Source organism: Loxodonta africana, chromosome 19, assembly GCF_030014295.1.
Source record: "Loxodonta africana isolate mLoxAfr1 chromosome 19, mLoxAfr1.hap2, whole genome shotgun sequence".
In the NCBI taxonomy this organism is placed as follows: Eukaryota; Metazoa; Chordata; class Mammalia; order Proboscidea; family Elephantidae; genus Loxodonta; species Loxodonta africana.
The window spans coordinates 22,201,074-22,225,934 of record NC_087360.1 but is presented as its reverse complement, the minus strand read 5'-3'; the positions used below and the strand labels follow the sequence as shown (position 1 = coordinate 22,225,934).

Sequence of the window (24,861 nt, the reverse complement as noted above, 5' to 3'; positions counted from 1 at the left end):
GAGATTTTAAGAGATGGGTGTGTATGTGAAATTCTCCAAATAATTCCCATGCTCCCAGGTGTTGGGAAAACCATGGACTATTCCTAGCTAAATGCTGTCCACCTGGTTCCCTTGATGAAACCAAGAAATTGAACCTCATCTCACGCTCAGACCCTGGCCTCATCTCGAGGGGTTTCTTCCTCCATGGCCTGTCTCCAGCCCACCCGGGAGGACTGGAAACCTCCTCATTTCTCCCTGATGTAATACTCAGGGTTGGCCCCCTCCATCTGCCCCTCCCTCAGTCCCACTTTCTGGGTGGACAAGGACAGAGTCCCAGGGTGGCACTGGGAGGCAGGACAGGGACAATCCCTACTGTGGTCAAGGTTCCCCCAGCACACTGAGCTCCTCTCACTTCCCTGCATGTTTGATGGGGGTTATGGTGTATGGGGCTTCCACACAGGAACTGCCCTGCCCCTGGAGTGGAGAACCTTCCCGGAGACACGACCAGACACAGATGCACGTTGGACACATCAGATGATAAACGTCAGATCTTTATTGAGAAGAAGTGGAAATCGGGAGGGTGTGGGGTCCACCCAGGTCTGAGCTGATGATAGGAGGGGATCAGGAACACAGTAGAAAGTTGGAGAATGGATGTCTGGATGGGGGACCCAGTACCCAGGGTCCAGCTCCTCTGGGTCCTCCTGAGTAGGGATGCTCAGGGCCCTAAGCACACTCCGCAGGGGCCACCTTCTTCTCCACGGTGCTCCCCTCATGCGTGACCTGGCAGCTGTAGCTGTTATGAGACTTCCACTGGGCAGGCGTCAGGGTCAAGTAGCTGCTGGCAGCATACTTGTTGTTGCTCTGTTTGGAGGGCTTGGTGGTCTGCACTCCCTGGGTGATGGTTTTGCCGTCTTCCTTCCAGGCCACAACCACGGTGCCCGGGTAGAAGTCATTTATGAGACACACCAGTGTGGCCTTGTTGGCTTGGATCTCCTCAGAGGATGGTGGGAACAGAGTGATTGAGGGTGAAGCCTTGAGGTGACCTGGTAGGCAGAGGCAGTGGTGTGAGGAGCAGGGACGATTCAGCATTGTTGGGAGCACTGTTGCCCCCAGCCATAGGTCTGGGATGCTCACAGCAGAGCTGTGTTTGCCCCTCCCCTCCCCTCTTTCCATTCGGGCACCCCGGAGAGCAGGTACCCAGCCCCTCCTAGAAACCCTTTCCGAGTCACCTCCTCCCAGTGACCTGTCGAGTCCTTCCCCTCTGGTGGTCTCAGTTTCCTGTGTGTCCAGGGCAGCTGTACCTCCATCTCTGGAGTCTGAATTTGGAATCTGGCTGTGCTCCTGTGCCCTCAGCCCCAGCCCTAGGTTGGGGTGTTACAGAAGCTGACAACTTCCTTGAAAACCAGATGCTTCCTTGTTGCGTTCTTGGGGCACCCTCTGTCTTGCCCTGTGAACTGGGGCTCCCCTCAGGCTAGTGGGACAGCCCCATGGTATGTGTAGAAGCCCCAAGCCTCCACTTGGTGCTCGAGGGCCCTTTTCTCACTCGCAGGGCCCAGGCTCTTTCCCAGCCAGGTGGTTCACTCAGCTGTCCTGGGGAGCGGGGTGGGCTCCTCCTGGCCAAAGCCCCAAGGGGCTCCTTAGGCTTTGCCCATCTCACCCTCTCCCCACTGGGCTGACTGTAGGACCCTTCAACTGGAATGTGTTCTTGTGATTCACCCACAAACCAGGAGGCACAGCTGCCCCACACCCACCTCAGAAGCCCCAACTACCCCTGATTTACCTGACAGTCAGAAATTCACTGAACCCCCCTAATTTGCTCCGTGGCAGGGGGCAAAACCAATGGACAGAGGAGACATCTGACATCAGAGTCTAAAGGGCTCTGGGCCAAATGGGTCTCTGCCCAGTAGGACCTGTGAGTCTTGGCTTCCAGCCCTGCTAATTTCTGACCACCGCACTGGGAGGGACAGTGTCTGGTCACCTCACCTGGTTTCACTTTGTCTCTGTGGCCCCTGTCCCCACGGCCCAGTCACAGCCCCAGACAGCCTTGACCTAGAAGGGGCCAGGCCCCCTCCTCACCCCCCATCGGTCTCCCCTTGGGCTGACCTCCGGCACGCTGGAGCTGGGGTCACAGCCCCAGCCTTGCCCTTGGGCCTCCTGTGCAGCCCCTTCTGGACTTCGTGAGCATCCAGCCCTCCGCCCAGACTCAGGGGCTCAGGGCTGTCTCTAAAGCCACCCAGTGCCCTGGTCAGACCAGCCTCTGGCCTCCACATGGGGTCTGTTCTGGAAGGGGGGCAGAAATGCCCATTTCTGCAGCCAAGCTCCCCAGCCCAGGCTGGCCCTGGCTGTCAGACTCTGAAGGAGTTGTTCCTGCTATCGGGGCTTCTCCTGCTGGGAACCCCAAGACAAACCCGCCTCCGCTAGGCCCATGGAGAAAGGTAAAGGGATGGGCCCTTAGGCTAGGGAGGGCAGGTGACTAGAAGACTTTGAGAGTGAAAAATGACTTTCTGGAGACAGGAGGGGTGGGAGGGGTTAGGAAAAGTTATGAGAGCCACTTACCTAGGACAGTAAGCTGTGTCCCGCTGCCGAAGACATACCACCATGGCTGAGGCTCAGACCAAAACTGGTGGGACCAGCACCTGGGGCCTGCCCCCCGGGGGCCAGGCCAGAGTGGGAACCTGCAGGGCATGACCAATGCAGGCTGCAGGAGGGGGCGTGGGGGAGTACAGGCAGGTGGCCAGCCCCAGAGGTGAGGGCAAGACCCACCTGACCCTCTGCCCATCCTTGGCCTTGATTCCCCGCCCAATCCCCTCTGTGAGGCAGACACCAAGTCTGCCCCAGTCACCGCTGAATCCTCAGTGTGGATGGTGTCACTGCACATAGTAGGTGTTCCACACAAACACCTGATGGACTATTTCTCTTGGGTGGGAGCATGCTGGGGCTCTGTCCTGTTCAGCTTTTCCTGTATCAGTCCTCCTCCCCCACAAGCTCCCATGGTCCAGCCAGGCTGTCTTCCTCCCTGGGCCTGTGGACACTGGGTCATTTCTAAATCATGGTTCTCCCTCTATTGCCTCCATTCATCAAGACTCAACCCAGTCTCACCTCCTTCATGAAGCCTTCTCTGATCTCTCATGTTTCTGTCCAAACATCCATCCATCCATCCATCCGTCTGTCTATTCATCTATCCATCTACCACCCACCTGTCCATCCATCCGTTCATCTGTCCACCCATCCATCCATCTGTCCATCCGTCCATCTGTCCATCCATCCATCCATCCATCCGTCCACCCGTCCATCCATCCATCCAACAATGGCGACTGAGCACCCATTTAGTGCTCAGGCACTACTTCACGTGCTGGGACATTGTGGGTGTCCCCCGACTCTCACTCCCATTTCTCCTTGAAACCTCTCAAGTCAAGGTCAACAAAGCCCCCATCATGGTCAAGCTGAGGTCCCTCCCCATCCCCATGTAGCTGACTTTTCTGTAGGATGCAACACTATGGTCGGCCACTCATTCCAGAGACGCTCTTCTCCTTGGTGTCTGAGACCCCACACTCTCCTTCTCCTTTGACTTCCTTTTCCCCCATCCCATGTTGACTTCTAGACCACTGCCCTGGATTCTGCTGTCCTGTACTCTTTCTGTTCTCCCTACATCTGACCCACACCGCACACTATGAAGAGTGCCCAAGGCATCTCGGGTCCCTACTTAGCCTTGACCTCTCTACTTGGCTCTAAATTCACATGCTTCTACTTGAATAGCCTACAGATACCTCAAATCCAACAGGCCCAAACTAAACTTATCACATTTCCCTGCAAACTTGCCCCCCTCCAGTGTCTTCACTTTAGCAGACGTCTCTCCACCTCTGGAGTTAGCCTAGAATGCTTCGCCCTCTTTGACTCACCCTCTCCCAGACATTCTACCATAGCATAAGAAGACCATTAAAATAATTAGGAAAACACCCCAATTAGAGTCTAAGAGTTTATGACTGCAAGAATCCTCATTGTTGCCAATCTGATTTTATCTCCCAATATAGTTAATGGGCTCAAACATAGCAAAGATCATGGAGATGATGCAGGACTGGGCAATGTTTTGTTCTGTTATACATTATGTTGCTATGAGTTGGAACTGACTCAACAGCAACTAACGACAACAGCAGCAGCGGCAAGAACACTGAAAGTGGTGGATCGATGGGAGATCTTCCATGCAGGAGACCCAGGTTTGAGTCCCAGCCAATGCACCTCATGTGCAGCTAACACCTTTCTGTCAGTGGAGGCTTGCTTGTTGCTCTGATGCTAAACAGGTTTCAGTGGAGCTTTTCAGACTAAGGTAGACCAGGGAGAAAGGCCTGGCAACCTACTTCCAAAAATTAGCCAGTGAAAACCCTGTGGATCACAACCATCTGATCCTGTTGTGCTTGAGGTCACCAGGAGTTGGGCATCAACTTGATGGCAGCTAAAAACAACTTAAAAACCAAAACCAAACCTGTTGCCTTTGGGTCAATTCTGACTCATAGCGACCCTATAGGACACAGCAGAACCGCCTGTAGAGTTTCCAAGGAGTGCCTGGTAGATTTGAACTGCCGATCTTTTGGTTAGCTGCCATAGCTCTTAACTACTACGCCACCAGGGTTTCCAAGTGTCAGCCCACTGCGCTGGCTGTGAATCAAACCCAGGTGAACTGCTTGGAAGGTAGTTGTGCTCACCACTATACCACCAATGCTGTACAGTTTATTTCAATTGAAAGATAACCTATCCAGTCGAGGCCAGTGCTTTCCTCCTTAGCAGCAGGACCATTTAGCTATCGTTGTGTTTATGATATGCACATAGGGTTTTTGAAACAAAATGTAATATGATAGTAATAGGAATGCATCACTTATTTTTGATTTAAAGGAAGTAAACATTCAGGCTATTAGTAAGCTAATAAATGAAGGAAACATCTTTAACTCAACAAAGAGCATCTCCCAGAAACTTATAGTAACCTCCACACTTAAAGGTAAAACATTTAAGAATCAGAAACAAGGCAAGGCTGTCCCCTCTCATTTTTATTTATTCCACGTATTCTGAATAATCTAGCTGATGAAATAAGATGAAGTAAAAAAAAAAAAAATAGAGGTATAAGTATTAGGAAAAAAGAGAGAAAATTGTTCTTTGCAGATGACGTGATAGTCTACTTTTAAAAAAAGCCCAAGAGAGTGAGCTGAAGAACTATTGGAACAAAAACAAGAATTCAGTAAAGTGACTGGACACAAGGGCAACATATAAAAGTCAACAGGTTTCCCTTCTACACCAGAAGTAACCATTTGGAACACGAAATGGGGGAAAAAGTCACAACTGCCGTAAAGTGATGTTAAAAATCCTAGGAGTAAACTTAGTACAGGTAAAAGTTTGCCACATTTACCAGAATAAAATACAAAACAACCTGACTAAGGCGAGTGAATGGAGAGGTGTACCATGTTCCTGGATGGAAATCCCGAACATCATAAAGATGTCAGCTCTTCTCAAAATAATCTATATATCTATATATTCCACAAAATCACACACACGACACCAAAAGAATGATTTTTGAAAGTTAGTGAAGTAAACTAAAGTCCAGAAGTGAGAATAATGGCAGAGAATAGATGTGAATATTTTGAAAAAGAGTAATAATGGCGGGTCTTTCCTTATTAAATGTCAAAACAGGTTATAAAGCTAAAGTAATTAAAACAGCATGGAATTGAGACAGGAATAGATCAATGGAACCACAGAGAGTATGATGAATCGAATCAATAATTTAGTATTTGAAAAAAGTTTCATTTATCTTTAACAAATGTGTGTCCATTAGCTCTCCATTTGGAAAATACAGTCAGATTCTTACTTACACAAAAATAAACTCTAGGTGGATTAAAAAAAAAATCAAAACAACAAAAGAACCAGATTAAAATAGAGAAAAATGATTTTACAATATTGACATAAAGCATACCATGAATCACAGAAACCATAAAGAAAACACTAAACCAATCCGACACATAGAAATTAAAAACAGCTTTATGGCAAAAGATCTCATAAATCAAATGCATATAATAAAAAAAAAATAGGCTAGGGAAAAACATTCACAACTTATATACTAGATGAGGGGTTAATATCCAAAATATATCAAAAATTTCTATGAGTCTGTTAGAAAATACATGCAACTGAGTGGAAAACATGGCCAAAATTATGACCAGTCAATTCACAGAAGAAACAAAATTAGTCAATAAAAATATGGAAGGAAAATAAGTTTCACCAATGTTCAAATTCTAAACAATAAAACAACAAACATTCTATTTTTTGCTCATCAGGTGGGCAACATAAAAACAGACCAACGGAATCACAGGATTGGGAAGGATGCAGGGGAAAGGACGCTATTATTCATTGTAGTGAGCGGAGACCGGAACAGCCTTTTGGGAAAGTAATTGGATACTACCTAGGAAAATTCCAAAAGCGTATTGCCTCCGACCCAACAAATCCACTTTCAGGCATCTCACCTATGACAATACATTAAAAAAAAAAAATTTTTTTTTTTATAAGCACACCTTATATACTTACACCATACGCAGAGATCCTCACTGCAGCATCGCTCGTAAATGGAATTTTTAAATGGAAACAACCTAAACATCCATTAGCAACGAAATGGTTAAATAAATTCTGACTCATTCAAAATTTGAACTCTCACAAAGCTGTTATGAGATTGTGGTGGGACCATATAGATTGACATAGAAAATGTTGACAACATATTATTTAAAAAGCCAGTTGCAGGAGAATACGTAGAGTATGAATCCATTTACGAAAAAAAGTATCTCAACACTAACTATATACTCTGTGTGTGTGTGTGTGTGTGTGTGTGTGTGTGTGTTTGGGGGCACACACACATAGGACAAGGTCTGGAAGTGTACAGACAACCTGCCAACAGTCACCATCTCTGGGGAAGACATGGGGTTACGGTAAATGGAAACATGCACTTTTTACTGTATCTACTCAAAAAAAAGTAAAAAATAATTTTTTTTTTATTATTACTCCTGTGCTTAAGATTTTCTTTTAACAACAAGCACGTGTTACTCTCATATCAATTACTTTCTTGGTAAAATATATGTAACGAAACTTGCCATTTTAACCATTTTGAAGAGTAAAACTCAGTGACATCACTCATAGTCACTATGATGTACAACCATTGCCACTGTCTATTTTCAAAATTAAAAATTATTTTAGAAGTCAAAAATGAAATACGTTTTCTTGTGGACATCTAAAAAAATACAGAACATTAAAGCAAAAATTAACGTCAGGTGGAACTTCACCAGCTAGAAACACACCATTCAATATTTTGTGACAGGCTTTGAAAAGTACTTTTAAAACAAATTTGGAAGCATCTGTATATCCCATGTTGTATCCTTTTTAAAAATAGATTTTTCTATATTATTACAGATGCTTCAGAAACCTAAGTTTGAAGGTTTGTGTAAGATTCCTTAGACGTGCCATATTGTATTTTATCACACCTTCCTGCAAATATTTAGGTTATTTACGTTTTTTTCTCACCCTAAATAATATTTGATCCGCCCCCCATAAATCCTAGAAGTGGATTTTCGTAATTTAAATACATAAACATTTTATGAATCAATGCATCTAGCTAAAATAGTCGTACATTTTAAACTCCTATAGATAGTCCAAGTCCTTTCCTCCACTTCACATTTACCTGCCAATGTCATAGGAGCCCTTGGTACAGGGTTCCCTGCATACCTGCCCTCCTCCGCACCCCAGGCCCAGGCTTTGCTCCAGGCCCCATTTCCTGTACCGCAGCAGCTGCCTCTCTCTGACTCCCTGGCTTGGGTCCCTCTAACCCCGCCTTCGGTCCACAGCCATTTTTCCAAAACAGATATTCTTTTGCTTAAATCCCTCCGGCAATATTGAATATACGGACGCTCCCAATTTTTTTTTTTTAAAGTATATTTCAAAGCCTGTCAGAAAATATTAAATGGTGTGTCTCTGGCTGGTGGGATTCCACCAGATTTAAATTTTTGCTTTATAATACAATGTTCTGTATTTTTCAAAATGTCCACAAGAAAACATAGTGGACCCCAGGATAAAGGCCCAGTCGCAGGACCCTCTGCCTTCCGCCCAACCTCCTCCCGCCTACCCCACCAGCTCCCTGCCTCGCTGGCCCGGCGCCCCGTGCCCGCCTCCAACTCAGACTGTGTCTCTTTCAGGGCACCTGGGAGCCCCATCACTAGTCAGAGTCTCTGCTCTGTGAGTCCCAGGGGGGCATCTCGCCCACAGAGCTGAGCGCCCCTCCCCGACAACAACAACAACAACAACAACAAAAACAACCCTTTCCCTTCTAGCCGGCTCTGACTTACAGCGACCCTACAGGACGAAGCAGAACTGTAGCATAGGGTTTCCAAGGAGAGGCTGGTGGATTCAAACTGCAGACCTTTGGTTAGCAGCTGAGCTCTTAACTGCTGCATCACGTGTCTGTCTCTGCAGCCGCAAGGTGGTCTCTTGGTTCGGTTCCGCCCTCTCGGTACCCCCCTGGCCTGGCCCGGTAAGGACTTAAGCGGCTGAGCCAAGAACCGGCGCCCCCCGGAAGGGGGTGGTGGTGGGCCGACAGTCCTACTCTTTCCCGGGGGCCCTGCACCCTCCTTCTCTGGGGTCGTTTTGTTAAAACACCGGGTACCCTGTGCGGTCACAGCGTTCTCCTCCGGTTCCGGACCTGCGCCCGCGAGCGGTGTGACCTGGGGCAGGTGGCCTCACCTCTCTGAGCCTCGGGGAGGCAGCGGAACCGGACTTGCGGGGCCGGTGACGAGGCTCTAACCCCTAGAATGACGAGCGCCAGCCAGGCACGCAGCTGTCATGTCGCGGATTGTCATCAGAGGGTCCCGACGCGCCACACAGAGGAACGGGCTGCTCTGGGCCCACAGCTTGTCAGGGGCAACGTGACCTCCCCAACCCCTCTTCCCCAGGACGGCGCCTGCCCCTGGGGCCCAGGAGACGGCCTTGGCTCAGTGCGTGGGCCCGGGGACCCGAAAGAAGGCCCAGCAGTGTAGGCGAAGCCGGCGGCCAGGTGCTCGGAGGTGGCCCTGCACCTGAGGGCACGGCGCTGGAGGAAACGGGTGGGCATTGACCGAGAGCAGGGCCTGGCACCCTGGGCTACAGCGGCCCCACTCCGGACGTCCCCCCGGCCTCCAGCCCCTGCCTCCCGGAACAGCGCCGACCAGGGCGAGGCGACGGAGGCACTAGATGTAAAGTAAAAACAAAAAACAAAAACCAAACCCACTGCCGTCGAGTCGATTCCGACTCATAGCGACCTTTCAGGACAGAGTAGAATGGCTCCGTAGAGTTTCCAAGGAGCGCCTGGTGGATTCAAACTACGGACCTTTTGGTTAGCAGCCATAGCACTTAACCACTACGCCACCAGGGTTTCCAGCTGTAAAGTAAGCGGGCGCCAAATCCCAGCAATCAAGATAAATAATAGTTTAACGCAGTATTTAAAAATCAAGCATTAATGCAAAAATATCAGCGATGAACAAAATACGAATATTTTAAATAAAGACAGGGTCTCCCAGCCCCTTCTCCCAGCTGACCCTTCTTTTCCATCCCTCTCTGGCCAGGCAGCTTCCCCGCCTACCCCCCGCCTCCTCTCCAACCCCCTCCCCCGCAGCCAGTTACTCCTTCTCAGCCCCGCTGCCGCTCTCGGTCACGGTCACGGCTTCCCGGCTCACTGTTTCCCCGGGTCATCCCTTCCCAGCTAGGCAGCTTCCCCGGGTCAGCTCTTCCCGGTTCGGCCGCCATCCTTGATCACCCCTTCTTGGCTAAGCCGGTGGGCCCCCACCTCCACGACACTCCAGGCCCTTACCTGCCCCACAGACTGCTCAAGCGGGACCGACTGCCCCCTGCCGGGGCTCGGGGGCCCGGGGCACTGCTCCGCGGAGTTGCAGTCGGGGGCCGCAGGCCGAGGGGACCCAGGCCCAGGAGCAGCAGCAGCAGCAGCAGCGGCCAGTGCCGCCTGCGGTCCCCCCGGTCTGGCCCTGGCCTCATCCGCCCTCAGGGTCAGAAGTCCCTGGGGCTTCGAGAGGAGAACCAGCGGTGTCCCGTGCGCCCCAGCCTGCGTGGCCCCTTTGGCCTGCGTGGCTCTGGTCTGCGCTCCCTGTGCCCGGCTCCCTCCGGGGCCCATGGCTGTAACCCTGGGGTCTCTCCCAGGGGGAATCTACCAACAGCTCCCCTGTGGTGGGAATCCAGGACTCAACTGCCTTGCTGCAGCCCGCCCGCCGGCTTGCTGCAGGTCCCTGAGGGGGCAATGGAGAGCTGCCAGAAGTCGGGTGGAACAGGGTGCACAGAGGGCCTGAGTTCAGTGACCCGGGGCTTAGCTGCGGGCTTCTGTTCTCACCAGCCCCCCAGGTGGCCCCCTCACACCCCACATTCCAGGCTGGTTTGCCAAGCCTGCAGGTTCCCCCCTGGTCCTTAAATTCTCAGCTTCTCAGCCAGGCAAGAGCTCCTCAGAGAGTGAGTCTCACACCTTATCCAAGGAGCCCTGGTGAGATCATAAACTTTGGCATCAGCTGGCCCTCTCTAGATCTCAATTTCCGTATCGCAAAATGGGCAGATGGTTCCTCTGTGGCAGGGAGGTAATGAGGACTAATTGAAATGACAGTTTGGCTGGACTCATGACTACCCCATGCACAATGGGATTGGAGCTTTGTGATCCATGGGATTTTTTTTTAATGGCTGGTTTTTGGAACCAGATCACCATGCCTTTCTTCCTAGTCTGTCATAGAGTGGAAGCTCCCCTGAAAGCTGTTCAGCAGCTTAGCCACATGAAAATCTCCACTGACAGATGGTGGTTGTTGCATATGAGGTACATGGGCTGGGAATTGAACCCTGGTCTCCTGCAAGGAAGACAAGAATTCTACCACTGAACCACCACTGTCGCCAAGCAAGACATCTAGTGGGCTCCCTTTCTGACCTCCTAATACTTTAGGTTTCAGAACCTTGGGTCCAGTGTTCTGGTTTTGCAGGTGGGAAAACAGAGAAGACGAAAGCAGGGCCAAGGTTGTTTGGAGAGTGTGGTCCATTTAGGAAACAATATTGGAGTCATTATTCCCTGACCTTGAGCATAGAGATCATGACCCAGCTGAAGCTGAGCTCACAAGGACGCATCAACTTAGCCCTGAGGTGTAATGACAATAAGTAGGATAATCCTGGAAAATCTCTTTTTTTTTTTAATTTTTATTGTGCTTTAAGTGAAAGTTTACAAGTCAAGTCAGTCTCTCATACAAAAATTTACATACGCCTTGCTATACACTCCTAGTTGCTCTCTGCCTAATGAGACAGCACACCCTTTGCTCTACTCTCTGTTTTCATGTCCATTCAGCCAGCTTCTGTCCCCCTCAGCCTTCTCATCTCCCCTCCAGACAGGAACTGCCCACAGTCTCATGTGTCTACTTGAGCCAAGAAGCTCATTCCTTACCAGTATCATTTTCTGTCCTATAGTCCAATCCCTCTCTGAAGAGTTGGCCTTGGGAATGGTTCCTGTCTTGGGCCAACAGGAGGTCTGGGGACCATCACCTCCGGGGTCCTCTAAGTCTCAGTCAGACCAGTAAGTTTGCTCTTTTTACGAGAATTTGAGGTCTGCATCCCACTGCTCTCCTGCTCCTTCAGAAGTTCTCTGTTGTGTTCCCTGTCAGGGCAGTTATTGGTTGTAGCCGGGCACCATCTAGTTCTTCTGGTCTCAGGGTGATGTAGTCCCTGGTTTATGTGGCACTTTCTGTCTCTTGGGCTCATAATTACCTTGTGTCTTTGGTGTTCTTCGTTCTAATTTGCTCCAGGTGGGTTGAGACCAATTGATGCATCTTAGATGGCCACTTGCTAATGTTTAAGACCCGAGACGCCACTCTCCAAAGTGGGATGCAGAATGTTTTCCTAATAGTTTTTTTTTATGCCAATTGACCTAGATGTCCCCTGAAACTATGGTCCCCAAAGCCCCACTCCTGCTACTCCGGCTTTCAAAGCGTTTGATTTATTGAGGAAACTTCTTTGCTTTTGGTTTAGTACAGTTGTGCTGACCTCTCCTGTATTGTGTGTTGTCTTTCCCTTCACCTAAATTAGTTCTTGTCTACTATCTAATTAGTGAATACCCCTCTCCCTCCCTCCCTCCCCACTCTCATAACCATCAAAGAATATTTTCCTCTGTGTTTAAACTATTTCTCGAGTTCTTAAATAGTGGTCTCCTATAATATTTGTCCTTTTGCAACTGACTAATTTCACTCAGCATAATGCCTTTCAGATTCCTCCATGTTATGAAATATTTCACTGATTCATCATTGTTTTTTACAGATGCGTGGTATTCCATTGTGTGAATATACCATAATTTATTTATCCATTCATCCATTGATGGACACCTTGGTTGCTTCCATGTTTTTGCTATTGTAAACAGTGCTACAGTGAACATGGGTGTGCATATATCTGTTCGTGTAAAGGCTCTTATTTCTCTAGGATATATTCCAAGGAGTGGGATTGCTGGATCATATGGTAGTTCTATTTCTAGCTATTTGAGGAAGTGCCAAATCAATTTCCAAAGTGGCTGTACCATTTTACATTCCCACCAGCAGTGCGTAAGTGTTTCAGTCTCTCTATGACCTCTCCAACATTTATTATTTTGTGTTTTGGGGATTAATGCCAGCCTTTTTGGAGTGAGATGGAATCTCATTGTAGTTTTGATTTGCATTTCTCTAACGGCTAATGATCATGAGTATTTCCTCATGTATCTGTTAGCTACCTGAATGTTTTCTATAGTGAAGTGCCTGTTCATATCTTTTGCCTATTTTTTAATCAGGTTATTTGTCTTTTTGCAGTTGAGTTTTTGCAGTATCATGTAGATTTTGGACATGTGATGCTGACTGGAAATGTCATAGCTAAAAACTTTTTCCCAGTCTGTAGGTAATCTTTTTACTCTTTTGGTGAAGTCTTTGGATGAGTATAGGTGTTTGAATTTTAGGAGCTCCCAGTTACCTAGTTTCTCCTCCAGTGTTTGCGCATTGTTAGTAATGTTTTGTATATGGTTTATGCCATGTATTAGGGCTCCTGAAAACGCTGGTGGTGTAGTGGTTAAGTGCTACAGCTGCTAACCAAGAGGCTGGCAGTTCGAATCCACCAGGCGTCCCTTGGAAACTCTATATGGCAGTTCTGCTCAGACCCATAGGATCGCTATGAGTCAGAATCGACTCGACTCAGTGGGTTTTTTTGGTGTTAGGGCGCCTAGTGTTGTCCCTATTTTTTCTTCCATGGCCTTTATCGTTTTAGATTTTATATTTAGGTCTTTGATCCATTTTGAGTCAGTTTTTGTGTGTGGTGTGAGGTATGGGTCTTGTTTCATTTTTTTTACAGGTGGATATCCAGTTATAGCAGCACCATTTGTTAAATAGACTGTCTTTTTCCCGTTTAGCTGATTTTGGGCTTTTGGCAAATATCTGCTGCTCATATGTGGATGGATTTATGTCTGGATTCTCAATTCTGTTCCACTGGTCTATGTATCTGCTGTTGTACCAGTACCAGGCTGTTTTGACTACTGTGACTGTATAATAGGTTCTAAAATCAGGTAGTGTGAGGCCTCCCACTTTGTTCTTCTTTTTCAGTAATGCTTTACTTATCCAAGACCTCTTTCTCTCCCATATGAAGTTGGTGATTTGTTTCTCCATCTCATTAAAAAATGTCGTTGGAATTTGGATTGGAATTGCATTGTATCTACAGATGGCTTTTGTAGAATAGACATTTTTACAATGTTAAGTCTTCCTATTCATGAGCAAGGTATGTTTTTCCACTTATGTTGGTCTCTTTTGGTTTCTTGCAGTAGTGTCTTGTAGTTTTTTTTGTATAGGTCTTTTATGTCTGTGGTAAGATTTATTCCTAAGAATTTTATCTTTTGGGGGCTATTGTAAATACTATTGATTTGGTGATTTCCTCTTCGACGTTCTCTTTGTTGGTGTAGAGGAATCCAACTGATTTTTGTGTGTTTATCTTGTGTGCTGATACTCTGCTGAACCCTTCTATTAGTTTCAGTAGTTTTCTTGAGGATTCCTTAGGGTTTTCTGCGTATAAGATCATATCATCTGCAGGTAGAGATACCTTTACTTCTTTCTTACCAATCTGGATGCCCTTTAATTTTTTATCTAGCCTAATTTTGCTGGCTAGGATCTCCAGCACAATGTTGGATAAGAGTGGTGATAAAGGTTATCCTTGTCTGGTTCCCGATCTCAAGGGGAATGCTTCAGACTCTCTCCATTTAGGATGATGTTGGCTGTTGGTTTTATATAAATGCCCTTTATTATGTTGAGGAATTTCCTTTCTATCCCTATTTTGCTGAGAGTTTTTATCATGAATGGACGTTGAACTTTGTCAAATTCCTTCTCTGCATCAAGCGATAAGATCATGTGGTTCTTGTCTTTTATTTATATGATGCATTACATTAATTGTTTTTCTAATACTGAATCATCCCTGCATACCTGGTATGAATCCCACTTGGTCATGGTGAATTATTTTTTTTATAAATTGTTGAATTCTTTCGGCTAGAATTTTGTTGAGAGTTTTTGCATCTGAGTTCATTAGGGATACAAGTCTGTAATTTTCTTTTTTTTTGTGGTTTCTTTACCTCGTTTTGGTGTTAGGGATATGCTGGCTTCATAGAATGAGTTTGGGAGTATTCTATCCTTTTCTATGCTTTGAAATACCTTTAGTAGTAGTGGTGTTAACTCTTCTCTGCAAGTTTGGTAGAACCCTCCAGTGAAGGTGTCTGGGCCAGGGCTTTTTTTTTGTTTTGTTGGGAGTTTTTAAATTACTTTTTCAATCTCGTCTTTGGATACGGGTTTATTTAGTTGTTCTACCTCTGTTTGTGTTAGGTTAGGTAGGTAGTGTGTTTCTAGAAATTCATTCATTTCTTCTAGGTTTTCAACTTTGTTAGAATACAATTTTCTAGAGTAATCTGATAGGATTCTTTTCATTTCAGTTGGGTCCGTTGTGATATCGCCCATCTCATTTCTTATTCAGGTTATTTGCTTCCTCTTCTGTTTTTCTTTTTTGAGGTTGGCCCATGATTTATCAATTTTGTTATTTTTTTCAAAAAATCAGCTTTTGTTATCGTTAACACTTTCAATTGTGTTTCTGTCCTCTATTTTATTTAATTCTGCTCTAATATTTATTACTTGCTTTCTTCTGGTTCCTGAGGGTTTCTTTTGTTGCTCTCATTCTGTTTGTTCAAGTTATAGGAATAATTCTTTGATTTTGGCCCTTCTTTTTGTACGTATGCATTTATTGATATATAATAGACCTCTGAGTACTGCTTTAGCTGTGTCTCAAAGGTTCTGATAGGAAGTGTTTTCATTCTCACTGGATTCTATGAATTTCTTTATTCCATCCTTAATGTCTCCTATAACCCGGTTGTTTTCGAGCAGGGTATGTTCAGTTTTCAAGTGTTTGATTTCTTTTCCCTGCTTTTTCTGTTATTGATTTCTACTTTTATGGCCTTATGTCAGAGAAGATGCTTTGTAATATTTCTATATTTTGGATTCTGCTAAGGCTTGCTTTGTGACATAATACGTGGTCTATTCTAGAGAATGTTCCATGTGTGTTGGAAAAGAAAGTATACTTGGTTGCTGTTGGGTGGAGTGTTGCGTATATGTCTATGAGGTCAAGTTGGTTGATTGTGGCATTTAGATCTTCCAAGTCTTTACTGAGCTTCTTTCTGGATGTTCTGTCCTTCACCGAAAGTGGCGTGTTAAAGTCTCCTACTGTAATTGTGGAGCTGTCTATCTCACTTTTCAATACTGGTAGAGCTTCTTTTATGTATCTTATGGCCCTGTAATTGGGTCCCTAAACATTTTAATATACTTATATCCTCCTGGTATATTGTCTCTTTAATCATTATATAGTGTCCTTCCTGGTCTTTTGTGGTGGATTTAACTTTAAAGTCTATTTTGTCAGAAATTAATATTGCCACTCCTGCTCTTCTTTTATTGTTGTTTGCTTGCTATATTTTTTTCCATCCTTTGAGTTTTAGTTTGTGTCTCTCAGTCTAAGGTGTGTCTTTTGTAGGCAGCATATAGATGGACCGTGTTTTTTTAATCCATTCTGCCACTCTCTGCCTTTTTATCAGTGCATCTAGTCCATTTACATTCAGGGTAATTATGGATAGGTATGAGTTTAGTGCTGTCATTCTGATGTCTTTTTTTGTGTGTTGTTGACAGTTTCTTTTTCCCACTTACTATTTTGTGCTGATTAGTTTATCTTTATGTATTGTCTTTTCCTCTTACTCGTTGTTGTCAATTTCGTTTCTGCTGAGCCTTTATTTTTTTCTTGTATTTTATTTTGATAAGTAGGATCGTTAGTCTCTTTGTGGTACCTTAATATCTACCCTGATTTTTCTAAGTTTAAACCTAACTTCTATTTCTTTATGTTGCCATGTCTTCCTCTCCATATGAAAGATCTACGGCTACATTTCTTAGTCTCTATTGTTTTAATGTCTTCTTCTTTTACATAATGACATCACTGTTTCCCTGTTTTGAGCATTTTTTAATCTTGATTTATTTTTTGGTTTACCTATCTGGGTTGATATCTGATTCTTCTGTCCTGTGTTATAGTCTTGGGTTGATATCTGACATTGATTTTCTAACCAGAGAACTCCCTTTAGTATTTCTTGTAGTTATGGTTTGGTTTTTATGAATTCCCTAATCCTCTGTTTGTCTGGAGATGTCCTAATTTCACCTTCATATTTAAGAGGGAGTTTTCCTGGATATATGATTCTTGACTTGCAATTTTTTTCCTTTAATGCTTTATATAAGTCACCCCATTGCCTTCTTGTCCGCATGGTTTCTGCTGAGTAGTCCGAGCTTATTCTTATTGACTCTCCTTTGTAGGTGACTTTCGTTTATCCCTAGCCGCTCTTAAAATTCTCTCTTTATCTTTGGTTTTGGCAAGTTTGATTATAATATGTCTTGGTGACTTTCTTTTGAGATTTACCTTATGTAGTATCTTAGATAGATAGCTTCTGATCTTTCACGATATCCGGAAAGTTTTCTGCCAGGAAATCTTCAACAATTCTTTCTGTATTTTCTGTTATCCCTCCCTATGCTGGTACTATAATCACTCATAGGTTATTTCTTTTGATACAGTCCCACATGATTATTAGGATTTCTTCATTTAAAAAAAATTCTTTTATCTGATTTTTCTTCAAATACATTGGTGCCAAGTGTTTTATGTTTAATCTCACTAATTCTGCCTTCCACTTGCTCAGTTCTACTCCTCTGACTTTCTATCAAGTTGTCTAATTATGTAATTTTATGGTTAATCTTCTGAATTTCTGATTTCTGTCTCTGTATGGATTCTCGCAGCTTATTAAATTTTTCGTTGTTTTCTTGAGTAACGTTTTTAATTTCTTCAACTGCTTGATCTATGTGTTCCTTGGCTTGTTCTGTGTTTTGCCTGATCTCCTTCCTGATCTCATTCCTGATGTCTTGAATTGTTCTGTATATTAATCTTTTATATTCTGCATCTGGTAATTCCAGGAAGGCACCTTCATCCAGAAGATCCCTTGGTTCCTTGTTTTGAAAGCTTGTTGAAATGATGATGGTATGCTTCTTTATGTGATTTGATATTGACTGTTGCCTTGGAGCCATCTATAATTTATTGTATTAGTTTATTTTATGTTTGCTTACTGTATCCTAGCTTCTTGCTTTGTTTTGTTTTGATATGCCCAAATAGGCTGCTTGAGTGAAGTGGCTTGATTATTTTCACCTTTGAAGCTCTAACATCCTGTCACCAGATGGCTAGAGCTGTTAGCAGATATATGAGCCTAGGAGCCCATTCACTTTTCTGGTATGGATTCAGCTCAGGTGTCCAGGGAGATGGTCATCAAGAGTGTGGTACAGGCTCTGTCCTACAGTCTTAGAAGGGCAGGGGTGATTGGTGTAGTTATAGGTATCTGGTTGTAGCAGGGGTCACACTCTGAACAAGGCGGGGGCTGACAACCATCACCTGACTGTCTGGGACCCTCTGTTTTACTGCCTCATGAAATGGTTGAATATTGACCAGTTCTTTTTGGTACAGTGACTCTGTTTTCCTTCTGTTCTTTTATGCTTCCTGTGTCATTTAATATTTTCCCTGTAGAATCCTTCAATATTTCAACTCGAGGCTTGAATTTTTTCTTCAGTTCTTTCAGCTTGAGAAATGCCAAGCATGTTCTTCACTTTTGGTTTTCTAACTCCAGGTCTTTGCACATTTCATTATAATTCTTTAGTTTGTCTTCTCAAGCCGCTCTTTGTGTCTTGTGTTCAGCTCTTTTACTTCATCATTTCTTTCTTTCTCTTTAGCTACCCTACGTTCAAGAGCAAGTTTCAGAGTCTTTTCTGACTTCCGTTTTGGTATTTTCTGTCTTTTTAATGACCTTTTGCTTTCTTCATGTATGATGTCCTTGATGTCATTCCACAACTCATCTGGTCTTCAGTCATTATTGTTCAATCCCTCAAATCTATTCTTGAGATGGTCTCTAAATTCAGGTGGGATATACTCAAGGTTATGTTTTGATTCTTGCAGACTTGTTTTAATTTTCTTCAGCTTCAACTTGAACTTGCATATGAGCAATTGATGGTCTGTTCCGCAGTCGGCCCTTGGCCTTGTTCTGGCTAATGATATTGAGCTTCTACATGGTCACTTTTCAGAGATGTAGTGGATTTGATTCCTCTGTATTCCATCTGGTAAGGTCCACATGTATAGTTACTATTTATGTTGTTGAAAAAAAGTATTTGCAATGAATAAGTTAGTCTTGCAAAATTCTATCACACGATCTCTCACCAAGGCCATATTTTCCAACTACCGATCTGTCTTCTTTGTTTCCAACTTTCGCATTCTAATTACCACAAATTATCAATGCATATTGATTACATGGAAGCCTTGGTGGCGTAGTGGTTAAGTGCTACAGCTGCTAATCAAAAGGTCGGCAGTTCGAATCCACCAGGCGCTCCTTGGAAACTTTATGGGACAGTTCTACTCTGTCCTACAGGGTTGCTATGAGTCGGATTTGACTCAACAGCAATGGGTTTGGTTGTTTTCGGGCTTATTGATTGCATGTTTGATTAATTTCAGACAGCAGAAGCTGGTTAAAGTCTTCAATTTCTTCATCTTTGGCATTAGTTGTTTGTGGGTATATTTGATAATAGTTGCATTAACTGGTCTTCCTTGTAAGTGTGTGGATATTATCCTATCACTGACAATGTTGCACTTCAGGATAGATCTTGAAATGTTCTTTTTGATGATGAACGCGATGCCATTCCTCTTCAGTTTGTCATTCGTGGCATAGTAAACCATATGACTGTCTGATTCAAAATGGCCCATACCAGCCCACTTCAGCTTACTAATGCCTAGGATATTGATCTTTATGTGGTCCACTTCATTTTTGACAACTTCCAATTTTCCTAGGTTGATACTTCTCACATACCACGTTCTGATTATTAATGGATGTTCGCAGCTTTTTCTTCTCATTTCGAGTCAAGTCACGTCAGCCAATGAAGGTCTTGAAAGCTTGATTCTATCCATGTCATTAAGGTTGACTCTACTTTGAGGAGGCAGCTCTTCCCCAGTGGTATTTTGAGTGCCTTCTGACCTGAGGGGCTTATCTTTTGGCACTATATCAAACAATGTTCTGCTGCTATTCATAAAGTTTTCACTGTCCAACTTTTTCAGAAGTAGACTGCCAGGTTCTTCTTCCTAGTCTGTCTTTCTGGAAGCTCAGCTGAAACCTGGCCACCAAGGGTCACCCTGCTAGTATTTGAAATACCAGTGGCAAAGCTCCTAGTGTCACAGCAACATGCAAGCAAAGCTTTCAGTATCACAGCAACATGCAAGCCACCACAGTACTACAAACTGACAGCCATGTTGAGCCCTGGTGGCATAGCAGTTAAGAACTTGGCTTCTAACCAAAAAGTCAGCAGTTGGAATTCACCAGCCACTCTCTGGAAACCCTATGGGGCAGTTCTACTCTGTGCTATAGGGTCACTCTGAGTCGGAATGTTTGTAAAGTTCTTCTGTGTTGTGGCATGTATAAGAACTCCATTTCTTTTTATGGCTGAGCAGTATTCCGTTGTATGAATGGACCACATTTTGTTTATCCATTCATCTGTTGGACATTTTGGCTGTTTCCACCTTTGGGCTACTGTGAATAGGACTACGGTGAACATTGTAGAACCTGTCTGCTTCTGTCACTGCTTTCAACTTTCTTGGGTATATAGTGAGGAGTGGAATTGCTGAGTCTTGTGGTAGCTCTATGTTCAACTTTTTGAGAAACTGCCAAACTGTTTTCCACAGTGGCTGCACCATTTTACATTCCCACTGGCAATGGATGAGAGTTCCAATTTCTCTACAGCCTGGCAACATTTGTTATTTTCCGTTTTTTTTATTTAGGCCGGAGTACATTTAGTTGACGCTGACACCACTCTCATTGGGTCAAGGTTTCTTCTGCTTTGATTGTCCCTTAGGATCATAGTGTCTCTTACCTCCCCCCATTCCATCCTTTCTGATGCCCCTGATAGCACAGGTGTAAATGTCTGAGAAGATCCCCGGGGTCCCAGAGCTTGGTGATGAAGGCCCCTGCTCTGCTACCTTGTAAGACTGTGGTGAAGGCTGGTGGCATCCTGAGATCATGGACATAAAAAGCTGCACGCTTTTGTGGTGATATTAGTCTTGTTTCATCATTATTACTGTCATTATTACTACCACCTGCTGGCTCACTACATTTGGCTAGGAAAATCACCAAAAACAAAAATGAAAACAAAAAAACCTAAACCAAACCGTTTACCATTGAATTAATTCCAACTCATAGCGACCCCATGTGTTTCAGAGTAGAAGTGCATTCCATAGGGTTTTCAATGGCTGATTTTTCAGAAGCAGATTGTCAGGCCTTTCTTCCAAGGTCCCTCTGGGTAGACTTGAACTGCCAGCCATCTGAATAGTAGTCTAGCTCTTAAATGTTTGTGCAATCTTGGGATTCCAGGAAAATCATTAGCCCTTGTTAAGTCCTGCTGCCACCTCACGTTGGAGAACATCGTAGAGTTACTCATGAAAGAAGTAGCAGGTTATGAGTCCTCTTGGTTTTCCACATGCTTTTTCTGCCACAAGAGCTTTAATACATCTGCTCGATTCCCGATCTGCAACCCACCTAGGGCTCTTGATTTTCTGTCTGAGCAATATTTCTTAAATGTTATTTTTTTTATTGTGCTTTCAATGAAGGTTTACAGAGCAAATTCCTTTCTCATTAAACAATTAGTACACATACTGTTTTGTGATATTGGTTGCCAAGCCCATGAAGTGTCAATCCTCTCCCCTTCTCAACTTTGGGTTCCCCATTACCAGCTTTCATGTCCTCTCCTGCCTTCTTGTCCTTGTCCCTGGGCTGGTGTGCTCATTTAATGTCATATAGTTTTATAAACCTTGAAAACCAAACCCATTGCCGTCGAGTCAATTCCGACTCCTAGTGGCCCTATAGGACAGAGTAGAACTGCCCCACGAAGTTTCCAAGGAGCACCTGTTGGATTAGAAATGCTAATCTTTTAGTTAGCAGCCGTAGCTTTTAACCACTACGCCACCAGGGTTTCTGTTTTGTTTTATGGGCCTGTCTAATCTTTTGCTGAATGGTGAACCTCAGAAGTGACTTCATTACTGAGTTAGAGTGTGTGGGGGCCATACTCTCGAGGTTTCTCCAGCCTCTGTCAGACCAGTAAATCTGGTCTTTTTTTGTGAGTCAGAATTTTGTTCTACATTTTTCTCCAGCTCTGTCTGGGACCCTCTGTTGTGATCCCTGACAGCAGTCAGTGGTGGTAGCTGGGTATCATCTCATTGTACTGTCTCAGAAATTCTAAAGGGACAACCCCCCCCCCCCAAAAAAACCAAATCCAGTGCCGTCGAGTCGATTCTGACTCATAGCGACCCTATAGGACAGAGTAGAACTGCCCCACAGAATTTTCAAGGAGCACCTGGTGGATTCAAATTGCCGATCCTTTGGTTAGCAGCCATAGCACTTAACCACTACGCCACCAGGGTTTCCAGGGACAATCCAGAGCCTATCGAATAGAATTTTCTGGGATGTCCCTTGAAGAGTTGCTTAGTCCAAGTTTTGAGTCAGACTCTAACTTTCCTGCCAAATTTGGTAGAAATCAGTCATTTTCATGGGACTTCATTTTATTTGCATAGATAATGGTTGCTGGGAGATGATTTTCCATGGGGCTCTGCATGTGTGCATGTCTTGTGAGCAGAGGCACTGACTGCCTTTGTTCTGGACTCTCTTTTCAAGGATATTTGTATAGCGAACTGCCTACGAGGTAGAGGTAGTGTCTTCCAAAGGTGGTGCATGCTTACAGTGCAGTATAAAAGAATTGGGTTTCCTAAGCTCAAGTGTCCATCCCATATCTGCCAGTGGTGGCCCATGTGTTGCTATAATTCTGGAAGCTATGACACCAGTATTTCAAAGAATGCAGGGTGACCCATGGTGGACAGGCTTCAGTAGAAACCTGGTCTGAACAGAAACTTGGTCTGTCTAGACTAAGACAGACTAGGAAGAAAGGCCTGGTGACCTCCTTTAGAAAATCAGCCAGTGAAAACCCTGTGGATCAAAATAGAACACTGTCTGACTGGCTTGCTTTGAACACATCATCAGGAGGGACCAATCGCTGGAGGATGACATTGTATTTGGTGAAGTAGAGGGCCAGCAAAGGTGAGGGAGACCTTCAGTGAGATGAATGGGAACAATAGCCACAACCACAGACTCAAACGTACTGGTGCTCATAAGGATAATGCAGGACCGGGCAGCATTTCATTCCTAAGGTCATCATGAGTTGGAGTTGACTTGATGGCAGTTATCTATCTAGACCCTGGTGGCTTAGTGGTTAAGTGCTACGGCTGCTAACCAAGTGGTTGGAAGTTCAAATCCGCCAGGCTGCTCCTTGGAAACTCTGTCGGGCAATTCTACCCTGTCCTATAGTGTCCCTATGAGTTGGGGTTTGGATCTATCTATCTATCTAAGCTCAGGTATGCAGATGTCACCTGGCCCTTTTTGCAAAATGCTGTTGGAATTAAGACTTGGGGGAACCGATGAAAGAAAATGCTGATCTTCTGTCTACTGCTATTGCTGTGAGTAATAAACTCCCCTTTTTCTCTGACCCCTGGTGATGTAGTGATTAAGAGCCTGGCTGATAAACAAAAGGTTGGCAGTTGGAATCCACCAACCGTTCCTTGGAAACCTTTTGGGGCAGTTGCACTCTGTCCTAAAGGGTTGTTATGAGTGGAAACGACTATACGACAATGGGTTTTTTGTCTCTGACCTAGGAGTCTTATGTCTTCTGCCAATATCCATGAAACTGTGGCAGGTTGCCTTGTTAGCTTGCAAGTAAGATAAAACCTCAGACCCTTCCCAGTTCTTGACCGTGATGATGATGAGAGAAGGGGGAGGAGGAAAACAATGAAGTTGATGATGGTGATCATGATTCGATGGTTAGACCCAACTTGTACAGATCCAGCTGTATCTGTCCATCCCACAAACATTGTTTGCACAATTTTTAGGCCTGGTGCTGAGGACTGTATTACACAGATAAAAGCCTCATATGCCTGACCTTGGAGTGCTGACAATTAGTAGGGAGATGGGCAAGTAATTGAACAGTAATGTGGTATGGGAGCCCAGACAGTAGTTATACAGGGTGGGGAGGAGCCGGGCAGACCCCTGGTCCAGCCCAGCTTCTCCCTATGGGGAGCTTGGCCCATGCCTTCCTCACAAATTAGGGCTGTGGGGGGTCCAGGCTGAAAGTGGTCCCACCCCAGCACCTCAAGTTTGCTGTGACACTCCACTGCCCAGGGCCCAGAACTCAAGGTTTCCCCAGGGACAGCCCTATGTCTTGGGGAGAAGAAGAGGCTGTCCCTAAACAAAGCTGTTCCTAGCTGCTTCCTTCCCATCCCCTGCACCTAGCATGACCTCTGGGCAGATACTGACCCAGACCACCAACCACATCCTCCCATGGGACCGAAGTTGGAAATATGAGTCTATCTAGACCCTGGGGCTTTGGATAGCTGGGCTGCCCCAGCTGGTGCAGCTGAAGTTCCAGCCCACCCAGGCCTAGCTGCCCACCCTTCCCACCTGAGATGTGCCCAGGGCTGGATTCAGGTCAGGAGTCTGAGTCCAGCTATCTGCTTGGCAGACTTCCTGCTTGGGGGCCATCCTTCTCTACAGAGCCCTCTGGGTCCTCTCTTGCCCTTCTCTCCTGTAGCAGAGGGATGTGACCCTGTCCAGTCTTGTGTGCCTGTTCCGGGCTGATCCCCGTGTCAGACTCCTACCCTAGTCCTCTTTCTGATCAGCCCCCAGCCCCTTTCTCCCCCATGGCCTTTTCATCCCTCAGGCTTGAGTCTCTACCTACAGCCATCTCGAACTCCTTTCTCCCATCCCTAGGTCTCCCCAGTTCTCCCTTCCCATCATGCCCAAATTCAAGTTGGTTGATCCTTCTCATCTTGTGCTTCTCTCTGCTGGGACCTGGGAGGTCTGAGGCAGAGGGAACAAAGCATTGGTTTGGGGATATGACACAGGTTCTGGAATTTCTCAGAGTCCAGGCCTGACTCTACAGCTCCTGAGACCCCTTGGAGGGGTCCCAGGAACACTGATGGCCCTGGTTCCTCAGGTGATCCTGGGGGTCCAGCTCCTTTCCCCAGTTTTCCTCCACAGGGTGAGCACAGTTCGAAATGGAGGCTGTAATTTTGAGCATTTCAGCCTTTTTACCCCGCTTTTTTTTTTTTTTTACCCTTAGGCCCCCAACCCAGGCCACTGGACTGCAGTAGAAGGGTGAGTCCGGTAGGGGCAGCTGA

At 45.2% G+C, this 24,861-nt stretch overlaps 1 long non-coding RNA gene and 1 gene segment (V, D, J or C); one reads left to right on the top strand and one right to left on the bottom strand.

The window, feature by feature from the left end:
- Positions 1-514: 514 nt before the first annotated feature.
- On the bottom strand, positions 515-10,355 carry LOC135228236 (immunoglobulin lambda constant 6-like). The segment is given in 3 exon segments: positions 515-1,022; positions 2,536-2,654; positions 9,839-10,355. Coding segments are annotated over 3 exon segments (621 nt in total).
- Positions 10,356-12,563: 2,208 nt separating this feature from the next.
- LOC135228237 (uncharacterized) overlaps positions 12,564-24,861 on the top strand; it is a 44,477-nt gene continuing 32,179 nt past the window's right edge. The window contains exon 1 of the long non-coding RNA XR_010318598.1: positions 12,564-23,145. This is a non-coding gene — a long non-coding RNA (uncharacterized LOC135228237). The remainder of the gene's footprint in view (positions 23,146-24,861) is intronic.